At 46.8% G+C, this 14,637-nt stretch overlaps 1 protein-coding gene across 4 annotated transcripts in view; it reads left to right on the top strand.

Moving 5' to 3' along the window:
* The window catches only part of HGSNAT (heparan-alpha-glucosaminide N-acetyltransferase), a 30,987-nt gene extending 23,127 nt beyond the window's left edge, over window positions 1-7,860 (top strand). For 2 of the 4 annotated variants that reach the window (XM_054719998.1, XM_054720000.1), the window contains exons 12-18: window positions 554-675; window positions 1,062-1,188; window positions 2,508-2,594; window positions 5,173-5,250; window positions 6,101-6,171; window positions 6,271-6,383; window positions 7,330-7,860. In XM_054719998.1, coding sequence (XP_054575973.1) covers window positions 554-675; window positions 1,062-1,188; window positions 2,508-2,594; window positions 5,173-5,250; window positions 6,101-6,171; window positions 6,271-6,383; window positions 7,330-7,511 — 780 coding nt within the window. In that variant the 3' untranslated portion in view covers window positions 7,512-7,860. The remainder of the gene's footprint in view (window positions 1-553; window positions 676-1,061; window positions 1,189-2,507; window positions 2,595-5,172; window positions 5,251-6,100; window positions 6,172-6,270; window positions 6,384-7,329) is intronic. The other 2 variants (XM_054719999.1, XM_054720001.1) reach the window with 2 other exon arrangements.
* The last annotated feature ends 6,777 nt before the right edge of the window (window positions 7,861-14,637 follow it).

Genomic DNA, 14,637 nt, shown 5'->3' with positions numbered 1-14,637 from the left:
TCTACTTTCTGTCTCTATAGATTTGCCAGTTTTGGACGTTTCATATCAGTGGAATTATACAATGTGTGTTTTTTTTGTACCTAGCTTTTTTTGCTCAGCATAATGTCTTCAAGGTTCATCCATGCTGTGCCATGTATTAGTCTGGATTCCTTGGTGACCAGTGTTCCATTTTGTGATTGAACCACATTTTTGTATCATTCATCAGTTGATGGATATTTGACTTGTTTCCACTTTTTGGCTATTATGCATTTTAATGATTCTGTGTACATTTGTAGACAAGTTTTTGTGTGAACATCTGTGTTCAATTCTCTTTGGTTATAGGATTGGAATTGTCCACTGATTCGTTTGTAACTAATGTTTTACTGTGGTGCTTCATAGAGAGGAAACATCTAGGTCACGTAATACATATGAGATAAACATGCATGTGTTTCTGCATTACTGCAATAAAGGCCAGGAGAAGAATCAGAGGGAATTTCCCAGATGCACATGCTTGCATGCCATCTCCTGTTGGTTCTCCTTGCATTCAGCGTGTGTTTTTTATGGCCTCGCTCAGGAGAGAAGGTGCCCTTCTCTTCAGGACATCACATCCAGCTGGCCCCAGTGGCTCGTCATCCTGATGCTGGAGAGCGTTTGGCTGGCTTTGACGTTCTTCTTACCTGTTCCCGGGTGCCCCACGTAAGTGACCCCGTGTAGGTAATCCCTTTGTGCTTGTGGTTTTCTGCCTCCTCAGACCTCTGGGGCTCTACTTTCAGATTCCCCGAGTCCAAGGAATCCTTCCACTCTCTCTTCTCCCTTGAGGCCACTTTATGTTGGGAGAAGAGCGTGGTGTGTGTCCAGAGCAGTGTCCCCGGGAGGTGTTTTCAGGGTCCGTTTGAATGGAAGTTGCGGAGCCTTAACGTGGGAGGCAGTCTAGTCGAAAGAGCCTTGGTCAGAGGGCCTGGCGCCAGAGGGGTTCCTGGCTGGTACACGTGTGCGGCTCTTTGTTGGGCTGCGTGCACAGCCAGTATGTGCTCTTATCCCTCTGGAGTCTTGACAGGTAAGCATGTGCTCTCACTCCCCAGCGGCTACCTTGGGCCTGGCGGCATCGGAGATCTGGGGGAGTACCCGAATTGCACTGGAGGAGCTGCTGGCTACATTGACCGCTTGCTTCTGGGAGACGATCACATTTATCAGCATCCTTCCTCGACTGTGAGTGGCACGGGCTTGTCCTTGGAGCTGGGCACCAGGGGCTCGGGAGGGAAGGAAGGTAGAAAGGGTGGGTCAGCTTTCAGTTGTGTCCATTTCACAGACTAGGACGGGGACTGATTTTTATGTGGAAAGGTGACTGACGTTAGGGACGTCCATGTTCATGATGGGGCAGTAGGGAAACATTACTTTGGGTTTCAAAGTGAGTCTACATTGTACCAAATGCGAAGCCTCGTGCTTTTCTGTGGGTCTCAGGTGGGATTTCCTGGCAGCAGACTCTGAGACAGATTTACTAGCACAGTGGTCGGCAAACTGCGGCTCGCGAGCCACATGCGGCTCTTTGGCCCCTTAAGTTTTTAGCAAAGGCCAGCTTAGGAGTACCCTAATTAAGTTAATAACAATGTACCTACCTATATAGTTTAAGTTTAAAAAATATGGCTCTCAAAAGAAATTTCAGTCGTTGTACTGATGATATTTGGCTCTGTTGACTTATGAGTTTGCCAACCACTGCCCTAGCAGGCAGTCCCGTGGGACCCAGGCTTGCTGGGGAATGAAGGGCTGAGGGAGCAGTTGAAATGCATCCCGATCACATGAAGGCCTCAGCTGATCTCATGGCGAGCGGGGTGGACTGGGGTAGCCCTCAGAGGTGTTCTGAATTGAGGGGAGGGATCTGGCCCTATACCTTTGGTGGGATGTGGACTTCCCCCAGCAAGGGGGTCTGACTCCTGGAGAGGCAGCTCTCTTCAGTCAAGGACAGATCCAGAGCAACACTTGGCTGAGAGCTATCGGCCACTAACACTTCTAGCAGCTAGGCAGGAAGGCTTTGGTCCTGCTGGGTCGGGGAGGGGGAATCTGGGTGGCACCCTACAGCATCCGCTACACTGGATATTTCCAAATTTCTATAATTCCTACAACAACTTACTTTATAATAAAATAACAGACAGATGTGTTGAATGTTACTTGGCTTAAAAGAAGATAGGACGCTATTGACGTGACAACAGGATTGACCAAAAAGAATAGACTTGGAAATTGTTAGACACTGGTCAGGGGTGTGTCGTGCCGCTGAGCCGCCTGAAGTCGAGGTGGCGGTGCTGGCCCATGGCTGGCCCTTGGTCTCAGAGTCCCTTCTGAGGTGTCAATCACACGCGCTGTCTTGGCCGGAGGTAGTATTCTTACAATCCCTGCAAGTTGGCAGTGCATTTCTGCAGTAAAAAGGAAGCCCATTAAATACTGGAGTGTATTGAAGCTTATGTTTAGTCTACGAGTTGTGTGCATTTTCGTGGCCAGGGAGCGAGTGCTGCGCCATGTTCTGTTTTGTTCAGGTGCTTTATCACACCACGGTGGCCTACGACCCCGAAGGCATCCTGGGGACCATCAACTCCATTGTGATGGCATTTTTGGGAGTTCAGGTATGAGTCCATTTCATTAGCAAACATTTTTTTTCTGACAGCTTGGGATTATTGGTTCATAACTAATTAAAAAACTGTTTCATTAAAGTCATTGGAGCATATATCCTCTTCTGTGTATTCCAGGTCTAAACATGTTTGTTTGTGTTGGACATATTGTCAAAACTGGAAGCTGCTGAAATTCAGCACGTTAAATAACTGGGTGTAATGTCTGTATTGTCAGAAGAGATTCTTATTACTCACATGGTTTCTCTTGGAAACAGAGGCACAGCTGTTTCTGATAAAAGATTTCCGCTGGACTGTGCGGAGGACTGGGTCCTGGCGATGTGGGGACGTCACCGTGACACTTCTCACATTTCTTTTGTGTACACTTTACGAGGTTTCAGGTTATGCGTATTTTATGACAAAGTCAATGCAGATTATTCTTGGTTTGTCTCACATGCTAACGTTCCGAACAGTCTGGCCTTTTCTTCCTAAAGTTCTCCTCACTAGTATTTGAAGTTGTTATTTGAGGGGTGCTAACTGGAAAAGAAAAATGTGCAGAGCAGCGCAAGTGAATCTGTCTGTGATGATGAAAATATTCTGTATGTTAGCTCTCCATGTGGCTACTGAGTACTTGAACTGTGGCTAGTATAACTAAAGGGCTGAATTTTATTTTCTTTATTTTGTTTGTTTATTATTTTTATTGATTTCAGAGAAGAAGGGAGAGGGAGAGAGATAGAAACATCAATGATGAGAGAGAATCATTGATTGGCTGCCTCCTGCACACCCCCTATTGGGGATCGAGCCTGCAACCCGGGCATGTGCCCTTGACTGGAATTGAACCCGGGACGCTTCATTCCGTAGGTCGATGCTCTCTCTACTGAGCCAAACCAGCTAGGGCTGTTTATTTATTCTTTTATTTATTTTATTATTTTTAAAAAAATATATTTTATTGATTTTTTTACAGAGGAAGGGAGAGGGACAGAGAGGTAGAAACATCGATGAGAGAGAAACATCGATCAGCTGCCCCTTGCACATCCCCCACTGGGGATGTGCCCGCAACCAAGGTAAATTCCCTTGACCGGAATCGAACCTGGGACCCTTCAGTCCGCAGGCTGACGCTCTATCCACTGAGCCAAACCGGTCAGGGCTATTTATTCTTTTAAATAATTTTTTTATTTATTGATTTTAGAGAGAGCGAGGAAGGGGAGAGAGAAAGAGAGAAACATTGGTTTGTTGTTCCACTTATTTATGCATTCATTGGTTGATTATTGTATGTGCCCTGACCAGGGATCAAACTGCAACTTTGGCATATCGGAATGACGCTCTAACTAACTGAGCTACCTGGCTAAGGGGCTGGATTTTAAATGTTATTTAATTTTTAAAACTATTTCTATGGATTTTTTTTTTTTTTTTGAGAGAGAGAGAGGAAGTGAGAAGGAGAGAGAGAAACATTGATGGGAGAGTGAAACATCCATTGGCTACCTCCTGCATGCCCCCTACTGGGGATCAAGCTGAAACCTGAGCATATACCCTGACCGGGAATCGAACTGGCAACCTCTCAGTGCACAGGACGATGCCCAATCACTGACCCACACTGGCCAGGGTTAAATTTTAATTTAATTTTAAGTAGTCACCTCTGGCTACTGGCTCCTGTCTTGGATAGTGCAGTTCTAAAGCATATACAATTTGGTGGTAAAATAATTTTGTATTTAGAAATAATGCCTTTATCTCCCCAGCACTTTGTAGTTTACATTGTGCTTTCCTTTAATCCCTGCACATGCTCTCTAGCTAAGTCTGTGCCTGCCGGAGCAGCATAGGACTTAAGAGTGCAGACCTGGTGGACGCTGCCTGGGTTTGAACCCAGCTCTGCCCCGAGCTCGCTAGGGGCCTCAGGCACGTTATTTGACCCCTCTGTGCTTCAATAGCACCTACTTCATAAAGGTGGTGAGTGGAGTAAATAACTTCATTCGTGGAAAGTTCTGAAGACATTCATAAAATTTAGCTATTATTATAAAAACACTTCCTTATAGTTTGATATTTCCCGAAATTGGTTCCTAATTTGGGGGGATTTTTATGCAAAGTTCAGCTTTTACTGTGTTTAAAATGTTCCCCGTCTCCAATTCCACCTTGTCCCTGTCCCTCCTCCACCGGCAGACGGGGCCATCTGGCCGACCTCTGGGAAGGCCAGTGCCGGTCAGTGAGACCTGCAAGTCCGCCTGCCTGTCCCCTTCGCGCCCTGCCCACCGCCCAGCCTTTCTGAGTTACCTGCGGCACCTGAGGCTGGTGGGCTTCTTCACCCATTCTGACCTGCTTCCGGGCCTGCTGTTCCAGTGGGCCTGAACGCCCTTCCCTCTTTGCACTCGTAGCCTCAACTCTGTGGCACTTCCTCTGTAATGTCTCCCTCCCCACAGGTGGTCCCGGTGCCTCTCAGTCTCCACTAGGCAAGGGCGGGGGTAACATGCCTTTCCTTTTCGTAATCCCCGCGCCTAGCAGTGTGCCTGGCCGAGGCGTCAGTGGAGTGGTTGAGAGAGTGGATGGTTGTGAAATTAGAATGTACCTTCGGCGATTCTCTTGGTCAGACTGTTTTCTTTTCCAGGCAGGAAAAATACTCTTGTATTACAAAGATCAGACCAAAGACATCCTGATCAGATTCACTGCCTGGTGTTGTTTTCTGGTGAGTAACGACGCCCCTCCCTTAAACTGGCCTTTTCTTCACGCATACGTATTTAAATTAAAAAATGTTTAGCAACACTTGTGTATCAGCTGTCACCACATCGCAACAGGTAGCATTCTTTCTTTCTTTTTTTAAAATCCTCCCTCGATACGTTTTTATTGATTTGAGAGAGAGAGAGAGAGACAGACAGACAGACAGACAGACATTGATGTGAGAGAAACATCAATTGGTTGCCTCCCGTTCCCGCCCCCACTGGGGACCAAACCGCCGTCTTCTGGTGGGTGGTTTGACGATCCAACCAACGGAGCCCCCTGGCCAGGGCAGCATTCTTCAGTTGAATAACTGAGAGGAACACATCTTTCCACCTAAATTCTCAGGTTTATTTTTTTAAGGAAACTGTCTTTATATAGAAGTCAGCACTGGCAGCAGCAGCCAGCCAGGAATGCACGAGGCAGCAGAGCCAAGGTACGGGTCTTGGTGGGGAGCCGTACCAGAACGACCAGGCACATGGTGCCAGGTTCCCAGATAGGAGCTTCCAGATTGACAGGTGACAGAGGAGCGTAAGGTCGACTGTGTTTTTACCCCTGACCTTGCAGTCATGGTTCCTCTCAGGATTCACTCCGATGTATCACTTTACCTTCCAATTCAGGGGAATGCTGAAAAAATATTTTTAGAGAATATTTTTAGTTCTGCATCTTAAAAATATTTTTTCCAGTCAAAAGAACAAGATAAGACACAATTTCAGCCCTCCCTAAGCAATTACATAAATAATATTTTCCAGGTTTGAAACATAATTGTTTTGTGAGGTAATAGAAAAAAAAACCTTTAACATCTTTCTCCCCCATTATAGGGGCTTATCTCTGTTGTTTTGACGAAAGTTTCTGAGAACGAAGGCTTTGTTCCGGTAAACAAGAATCTCTGGTAGGTACAGAAAACAGTGTCGCGTCCATGGGCTGACTGGTGCTGCTCATGCTGATGTGCTCTCGGGAGCCCCGAAACACCTCGCTCACCTCCTCCCAGGTCCATTTCGTACGTCACGACGCTGAGCTCCTTTGCCTTCTTCATCCTGCTCATCCTGTACCCCATCGTGGACGTGAAGGGACTGTGGACAGGAAGCCCATTCTATTACCCAGGTAAGTCCCCCCTGACCCAAACAGAGTTGCTGCATGACCACCTGGCCTGGCCCAGGGACCAGCTGAGTGCCCACCGGGGGCCTCGAGCCCCAGCCGGGTGGTGTGTCCCCAATCTGCAGGCGGAGAGAGGAAGCGACAGGGGCCACGCAGGCCCAGGCCACACAGGACAGCCCCGGCCTGTTTCAAAGCAGTCCCCCCAGTGTACCTGCTTAGATCTATTCGGCATGTCCTCAGCAACGACTTGGGGCATATCATCCAGTCTCCAATGCTTCAGAAATGGGGCATGCTTTCTTTCTTACTGTAAATGCACTGCCTTACAGATGCTACAGAAGAAATGTCCAGAGACGATGCCAAGAGCTAAACAGAATGGTTACAGTGCGGTTCTGCCTGGAGACCGATAGGCCCAGTAATTTCAGCGACTCATTGCATCCCTCTGATTCTAGTAATCGTTGCTTTCTTTGGACCTCCAGTTTTCTGTGAGGAAATCTGAGTTAAAATTTTGGCTTTCCTTTCAGATTTAGTATTCAAGAATTACGCTGTTAAGAAATGAAGACTTTCTAATAATTTTTTATATAGTTTACACTTAAGTATCTAAGATATGCATCACAGTTTTTGGCACATATCAGTGCATGCTTTTGTTTTTTTTCACTGAACTAAAATCAGATTTCAAGAATTAAGTAGATGAGCCCGGCTGGTGTGGCTCAGGAGTGGAGCATCGACTTATGAACCAGGAGGTCATGGTTCGATTCCTGGTCAGGGCACGTCCCCAAGTTGCGGGCCTCATCGCCAGTAGGGGGCGTGCAGGAGGCCGCCCATCAAAGATTCATCATTGATGTTTCTAGCGCTCTCTCTCCCTTCCTCTCTGAAATCAATACAAATATTTTTTTAAAAGAGGGTTAAATAGATGCGTGGAAGGAAAACACGCCCGTCTGTCTCTCTGCTTCAGGAATGAATTCCATCCTGGTGTACGTGGGCCACGAGGTATTCAAGAACTACTTCCCCTTCCAGTGGAGGCTGCAGGACAGCCAGTCGCACAAAGAGCACCTCGTCCAGAACCTCGTCGCCACCGCGCTCTGGGTGCTCATCGCCTACGTGCTCTACAGAAAGAAGGTTTTTTGGAAAATCTGATCGCTCCACCTGACGTGTGTTGCTGGGGGACTCTGGTGGGCTGGTGGGGAGTGTTGACCCAGCCTTTATTAAAGGGAACCGTTAATGATAAAATCGATAGGGTGTGAATTTCCAGATGAGTGGGGACGATGCTGACGTTCTCAGGCTGGGTGACTGCGACAGGGCTCGTCAGAGCTCTGCCTGCGTATTTGCAACTTAACTGTTTGGAACGTAATGGTCTTTTTTCTCCCATCTTCTCTGTACACGGATGGATTTGGAACTCCATGCCAAGGATTTCTCGGATAGCTTTTCACAAGGGAATTACCCTGGGCATTTGCTTCCATGATGGATAAAACCATCTAAGGTCTGATTCTCACTGGTCTTGTTCTGCACACTGCCTTTCCGTGCACACACACGCCCACCACTCGCCACCATTTCTGTCGGCTGACTCTACGGCTGATGGCATGTGATGTGTAGTCTAATTGTGTGTGTGTGTGTGTGTGTGTGTGTGTGTGTGTGTGTGTGTGTGTGTGTGTGTGTGTGTAGTGCAGCAAAATACTTTAAGAAAGGGTAATTTCCCTTTCAGGTCTGCAAGGCATTGGTGGGTCCAAAAACATAGGCCTTCCTGTCAGAAGCCATGTTCTCTTTTTCCTACTTGAAAAAAAGTTAAATGTAGGTGTGTTATTCTCAGCCACGCTTGCTTCATTATCTGCTTACGTCTCTATCTATTTACCTGTCTGTCGATCACCTCTCCACTCACCCACCTCCTTGGTGTCTGTGTGACTAGATGGAAGCTGGTGCCCAGGGACAGGGCTGTGGGGGAGGAAAGCGCCCTGTCTTACTTGTGGCTCCGGCTTTGCCATCCTTGCCACATAAGATGCCGGGCAAGTCCCTTGGCCTGTCTGAGTCTCAGTTACCTCATCTGTGAAATGAGGGAGAGAGCGATGACCTCTCAGGTCCTCAGTGAGGTGGGGTACATCAATAGCTTTTCTGAAATCATTAGAAAAATAATTTCACTACAGAAAACTCTCCAAAATAAGCGATAATGAAAAGTTTAGGAAACTCTCATTGGAGTCCGTCTTTTCAGAATGACCCTCCACAGTGGAGGCACCTTTCCTGCTTGGAATTAAAACTGCAGAAGTCGTTTCTCGGGAGCGAGGGTGGGAGGGTGCCCAAAGAGAAACAGCACTGCTCCTGTGATGCATCATCATACTTAGGAATTTTCTGTGAGGATTCCATGTGTAAGGGCAATGCGACAATAGCTTGTACTCCAGAGCGTCCTTCTGTGGCCAGGCAGGGCCAGCTCAGCGTTGCTTCCACTGGCGCCACTGCACGGACGACTGCCTAGTCTGTGTTCCAGCTCTGACCCCTGCCCCGAACTTGGGACTGCCTGCAAGCCCCTCCACCTGGATGTCCACCAGCATCCGGGCTCACCTCTCCCCTCCTTTCTTGTCCCAAATTCAAACCTTTTCCTCTTTGGATTTTCCTAGCTCTGTGAGTAGATCTCATCTCTAGGGATAAAACTGCTGCCATCTTTCACCCACCCTCCATGATCCCTGCTTCTTCCATATTTAGTCATTGCCAGATCTTCCCACTTCTGTCTCCATCTCCCCCTGTGCCTTCTTCATGCTCATTGTCACTACCTGTGACTCTCGTCTAGACTCTACTTCTTTTTATACTGGCCTCCTTCCCTCAGTCCCTCCTTCCAGAGAGTCACACCCATTGTCACTAGATTAAGCTGATGGAAGCCGGGCTCAGAGCATATCACCTCCTTATAAAAGCTTCCGTTGACCTTGATACAGCTTTGCCGGGCAGACATAACTGTCTTCAGTTGAGCCCAAAACATTTTTCCAGCTTCCCGTCCCCACCCCCCTATGCCCACCCTACTTATTCCAACCCCACTAGACCCCTCCTGCCTCCCTCCCTTAGCCAGGACCTCCTGCTTCCGACTTTGATCATAGTCTTCCTGGATTACTTTTTCCTCTTACTTTTCTCCTATCTACATTTTTTTAAATTAAATTTATTGAGGTGGCTGAACCGCATCCAGCACGGCCAGGGGTGAACCTGAGGAGGGACGGTGAAGGATTAAAGAAGACAGACAAGAGAGTACAGTTGGGACCAGGTGGATCACTGTGCCCGGATGAGGAAATAGTGACACAGCCTGTAAGCCAAGTCTTTATTTTATAGTCAGATCACACAAAGCAAAACAAGGGCAAGATGTTTACAATGTTCTTGCGAATTTCAAATATGCTTCTTTCCTGTTGCTGCCATTCTCTGAACTCTCTCAGGCCTTGTTTTGGCAGCACTTGCTGCACCCCCCGCAGCCCAAATCCCTTAGCTACCTAGCGTCCGACTATAAAGGTCAAGCTTACAACCATAGCCTTTCGGATATAATTGTGCTGGGAGGGCTTTGCCCTCCAAGCTGGGACTTGTATGTGTCGCTTTGCCACAAGTCAGTCTGAGGCTTGATCCTGCCTGAACGCTGTAGCCGCTCTCCACCGGTGACATTGGTTAATATGATCATACTAGAGGCCAGGTGCATGAAATTCGTGCACTCGCAGGGGTCCCTCAACCCAGCCTGTGCCCTCCTGCAGTCCAGGAGCCCTTGGGGGATGTCTGAGCCCAGCGGATGTGAGCCCAGCTCAGAGCTTCTGGCTGAGCAGCACTCCCCCTGTGGGAGCGCACTGACCACCAGGGGGCAGCTCCTGTATTGAGCGTCTGCCCCTGGTGACCAGTGTGCGTCATAGCGACTGGTTGTTGTACCGTTTGGTCGATTTGCATATTAGCCTTTTATTATATAGGATGGGAGGGACTGGTAGAGGTCAGAGGGGAGGGGGATGGACATAGACAAAAGTGTGGTGATGGCCAGGGGTGGGGGGCTGGGTGGAGGAGGGTAAAGGGGGGGAAATGGGAGGCATCTATAATAGTGTCAACAATAGAATAAAAACAACAATGATATACCACTACACTACACACCTATTAGGAAAAAAAAAAGATACATTATGAACTATGTATTTACTACTTTGATAAAGTTAAAAAGTTTAAAAAGAAAGAATTTTGTCCAGAAAGTGTTGTTGAAATGTTTTTTTATTGTTTTTTTTTATTTTTATGGTAAAGCTAAGGAAGCTTCAGAGCCCTGTGAGGGCTGGATTTGTTCTGGGGGAGAGCAAGCGCGTTGCCACCAGCAGCATTTTGGATAACCTGCCTGAAACGATTTAAAAGAGAAAGGGACAGCTTCCCCAAGCCTACAGTTATTTGTAATTATTTTCTTATTCTAAATAAGGTCATTTTTGAACCTTATTTAAAAATCCCTCCCCCCCAAAAAAATTAGTCCTTCAGGTTCAGTAAACTTTAGGCCTCACAAAACCTGTGTTAGTCCCTGAGGGTTGGGGTCCCCAAAGGAGTTCAGATTCATTCATTATATTTATTTGCTCCTTTTAATTCTTGTCCTAGAGGGAGAGTGAGGACAGTCTTTTACTCAGTAATTTTTGTAATAGGAATTGTATTGGAACCTGCCCCTTCTTTGGCTGTTTACGGGTTAACCTTACCGGGAACTCACAGAGACTTTAAGCCCTTTGAAGGTGGGGGCAGCGCTGTATTGTGTTTGTATAATACAGGCACAACGTTAATACAACTTTTATAAATATTTGTTGAAGAAACAGATAAATTTCAGTGCTGGGAGGCATTCCTTTTCCTTCTCCATCTCTTTATTGAGACTTTTGTGCAAAGCATAAGGCTGAGGGGATGAGCAGGTAGAATGGAGTAAAGTTGTTTTTTCCAAGCCCTAGATCCCATACTTTGATTTTACATAGTAATGCATTTCTGAATGACATTTTGAATTGGGTATATTAGATTTTGTTAATATCAACTCTCTTTACTCATAGAGATTATTTTTAATGATGTTTAAACATTTCGTACTATGAGGTGCAAAATATCTTGCTTATTTCAAGAATCTTTGTGCATTCTTTCTGTAGTAAAGTGAATTATCAACGTGGTAAGTCTATTTGGGGGATCTGCTTAAAATGGAGCACACCAGTACTAAATTCGGCTCTAACAATGACTAATTCGCACACCATGTGTGGAATTAGATGACTTGGACATAACTATTTCTTTTGGTCACTTTGCTCCCACAGCACCTGCTTCAGAGGCAGTGTCTTGACCCTCCATGACCTCTTTGTCATGGCATCTGCCTGGCGTCTACTGTCTGAGACCTGAGCAGTCAGCCAGGCATTGACCTTCCCAAGATGGTGGCATGTCAGGGGCGGGGTCCCATCGGCAGAGGCGGGGCAGGGAGGCACACTGCGGGAGCTTAAACATCTATAAGGACTGATTTTTGGTGAGAGTGTGTGGCTTTTAGCAGGGTGATCTATGATTCTGATCGCGCTCGCACCGGCAGCTTCCCTCCTTCTCTCCTCTCCTCGCCTTCCGTGCCGGTGGGCTGATGGCTGAGGGGAGCAGCAGCTGCTGGTGAGGCCAGATGCAGGCTCGCGAGGGTGGGGAGCCTGAGACTTGGGTCCCCTCTGGGGCACTTGGCCGGCCTGCGCGAAGGGCCACCTGCATTTTGAAGGCGGGCTATGCCCCCCGATCATGGCAGGGGTCCCCTCATGGTGACTGTTCATTTGGTCGTTTTTGGTCGTTACGCCTCTTGGCCTTTTATTATATAGGATTATATAAGATAGGTTTCAGGTGTGGGTTTCTATGTTACAAGATCTATATATTGTACTGTGTGCCCACCACCCAAAGTCAAATCATCTTCTGTCATCATATATTAGGACTCCCTTAAGCCCCCATCCCCCTTCCTCTGGCAACCACCACACTGCTGTTTGTGTTCATGAGTGTCCATTTTATATCCCCCGTATGAGTGAAATCATATGGTTCGTAGCTTTTTCTGCCTGACTTGTTTCACTTAGCATAATATTCTCAAGGTCCATTCATGACCTGTCACTTTAGACTCCTTACTTCTAAGACACCTCTCCAAACTTGTATTCTCACCCAAAAGTAATATTTTATTCCTCTGGGTCCTCATAATATCTTATTGGGATCAATCTCCTGGCATCTGTCACTTTATGATAGTTATTGGTTACATGTCTAGTTTCCCACGCTAGACTGTGAGCTAATTAAGAGCAAGAATTATGCCTTGTTCATCTGCATATCATTGGCACAAACACAGCGCCTCGTACATAGCAGGCACTAAATAAACATTTATTAAAGCAAAGCAATGCTGGCTGTTTTTGTTTTGAATATTTAAGTGCTGATAAAATTAGTGTCTGGCGCACCCCATGAAAATGTTGGTGGAGCTAATGTGTATGGGGACAGTCACCTTTGAGGGCACTTGCTGCTACCCTCTTGCAGTGACTCGTGATGCATGGTCACAGCTGTCATCCCAAGCCCCAGCAAGCGAAGTTGGGTTGGGCCTCTCCAGATGAATTCTCCAGCTTTTCTTAAATTGGGGAATCTCTCCGTTAGGATGTCCTGCACCCTAAGGAACAGGAAATCCTGACTCAGCGGGGCTAGAAGGGAAGTTGATCTCACATGAGAAGTTGGGAGGGGCAGGCCCCTGCACATCCGCTTGGCTCAGCTGGCTCGCTGCAGGGCTGTGGGAGGACCATGTGATGGCCACACACTGGGGAATGGGACACACTCAGGAAATGGGACGCTCTCTGGAAGGAGAGGGCCTCCCGTCCGTGCTGTCCCCAAGCCTCTGGGCAGCCTCCCCCTCATGTCTCATTGGCTACAAGTGCTTCATGCGGCTTAGAAAAACCAGCAGTGACGGGAACTGGGTTAGACCACGTCTGTGGCTGTGTGGAGGACGGTGATTACCTCCTTTTGGAGGGCAAGGGGGGGTAAAATTGGAAAGGAACACCCATGGCCGGTGTTTGCTTTTAGTTGTATGTATGTATAATCTCTTCTCCCAGTGTAGCCAGCCAACATTTTTCTCTCGGTAATCAGTATTTGTTGGGCGTTAGTTCCAAAATATTGTTTTTCTTCAGGCTACATGCATTTCCAAATTCAAAGTTGATAGAACTGCTAGGTACTTGTATTATGTCATTAACTGCCTCAGACTTGATAAACCCCTTATCTAATCGTGCATGTCAGAACAGTAAGATGAGATGCCATCATCACGCTGGTTTTCCTTTGCAGAATTCCATCCAAACGCTGGCTGTAAGGAGCCGGCCTTGCTCCCTGCAGCGCGAGCACAGGGCTCCCGCAGTGCCTGCTACCATTCTGGGTTCTGGTGGCATTCTTCCCTGACTACTAGGACTTGCTCTACAGAAACCAATTTTTTTCCTGACTTTCCCAACTTGCATGGCTAGCTGATTGTTCTTCCATCTTTATCCTATCTGTGGCCACACCTTCCACCTCTCCTGCAGTCTGGCACACAGGAGTGGCACCACTAAATAAATGAAGAGGACTGTTACCTGGTGCCAAACCATTTGGGTATTGGAATGCCTTGTTTTGCTGCATGCTGCCTCCAAACGCCAATGTGAGGAAGGTGTTATAAAACCAAAAGATAAGAAAGTGTGTTTTTTTTTTAATTTTAAAAATATTTTTATTGATTTCGGAGAGGAAGGGAGAGGGAGATAGAATCATCAATGATGAGAGAGAATCATTGATTGGCTGGCTGCCTCCTGCACACCCCCTGCTGGGGATTGAGCCTGCAACCCAGGCATGTGCCCTTGACCAGAATCAAACCGGGACCCTTCAGTTCACAGGCCAACACTCTTATCCACTGAGCCATACCAGCTAGGGCGGTAAGAGTGTTTAACTTGAAAGTTATTGGGGGACACACTCCATGATAAAATCAACAGGATGGTTTATATATTTATCAACTCATATTAAGGTGACAAACACTTTAAAATGAGCTAGAGGAAACAATTTCTGAGATTAAAAAACCCCTTTTATTGATTTTAATATAGCTATAAAAAGGGCCTCATTTAGAAAAGATTTCTAAAATTTTTAATGCAAAGTAACTGAATAATTTCTTCCTCTAGAAACAAATGTTTGTTTGCTGTTTACTGATATATTTCTGGAAGATCAAAAGAAAAAAGTAAACCTGATAAGCTAACACTGGCTGAACAATTACAATGTGTAAGGCCCTCTTCTAAGCATTTCACATGAAGTCACACTTCGTGTTTACAACCACCTG

Source organism: Eptesicus fuscus, chromosome 8, assembly GCF_027574615.1.
Source record: "Eptesicus fuscus isolate TK198812 chromosome 8, DD_ASM_mEF_20220401, whole genome shotgun sequence".
NCBI classification, from domain to species: Eukaryota; Metazoa; Chordata; class Mammalia; order Chiroptera; family Vespertilionidae; genus Eptesicus; species Eptesicus fuscus.
The sequence above is the reverse complement of the archived record's forward strand: the minus strand, read 5'-3'. Positions and strand labels throughout refer to the sequence as shown.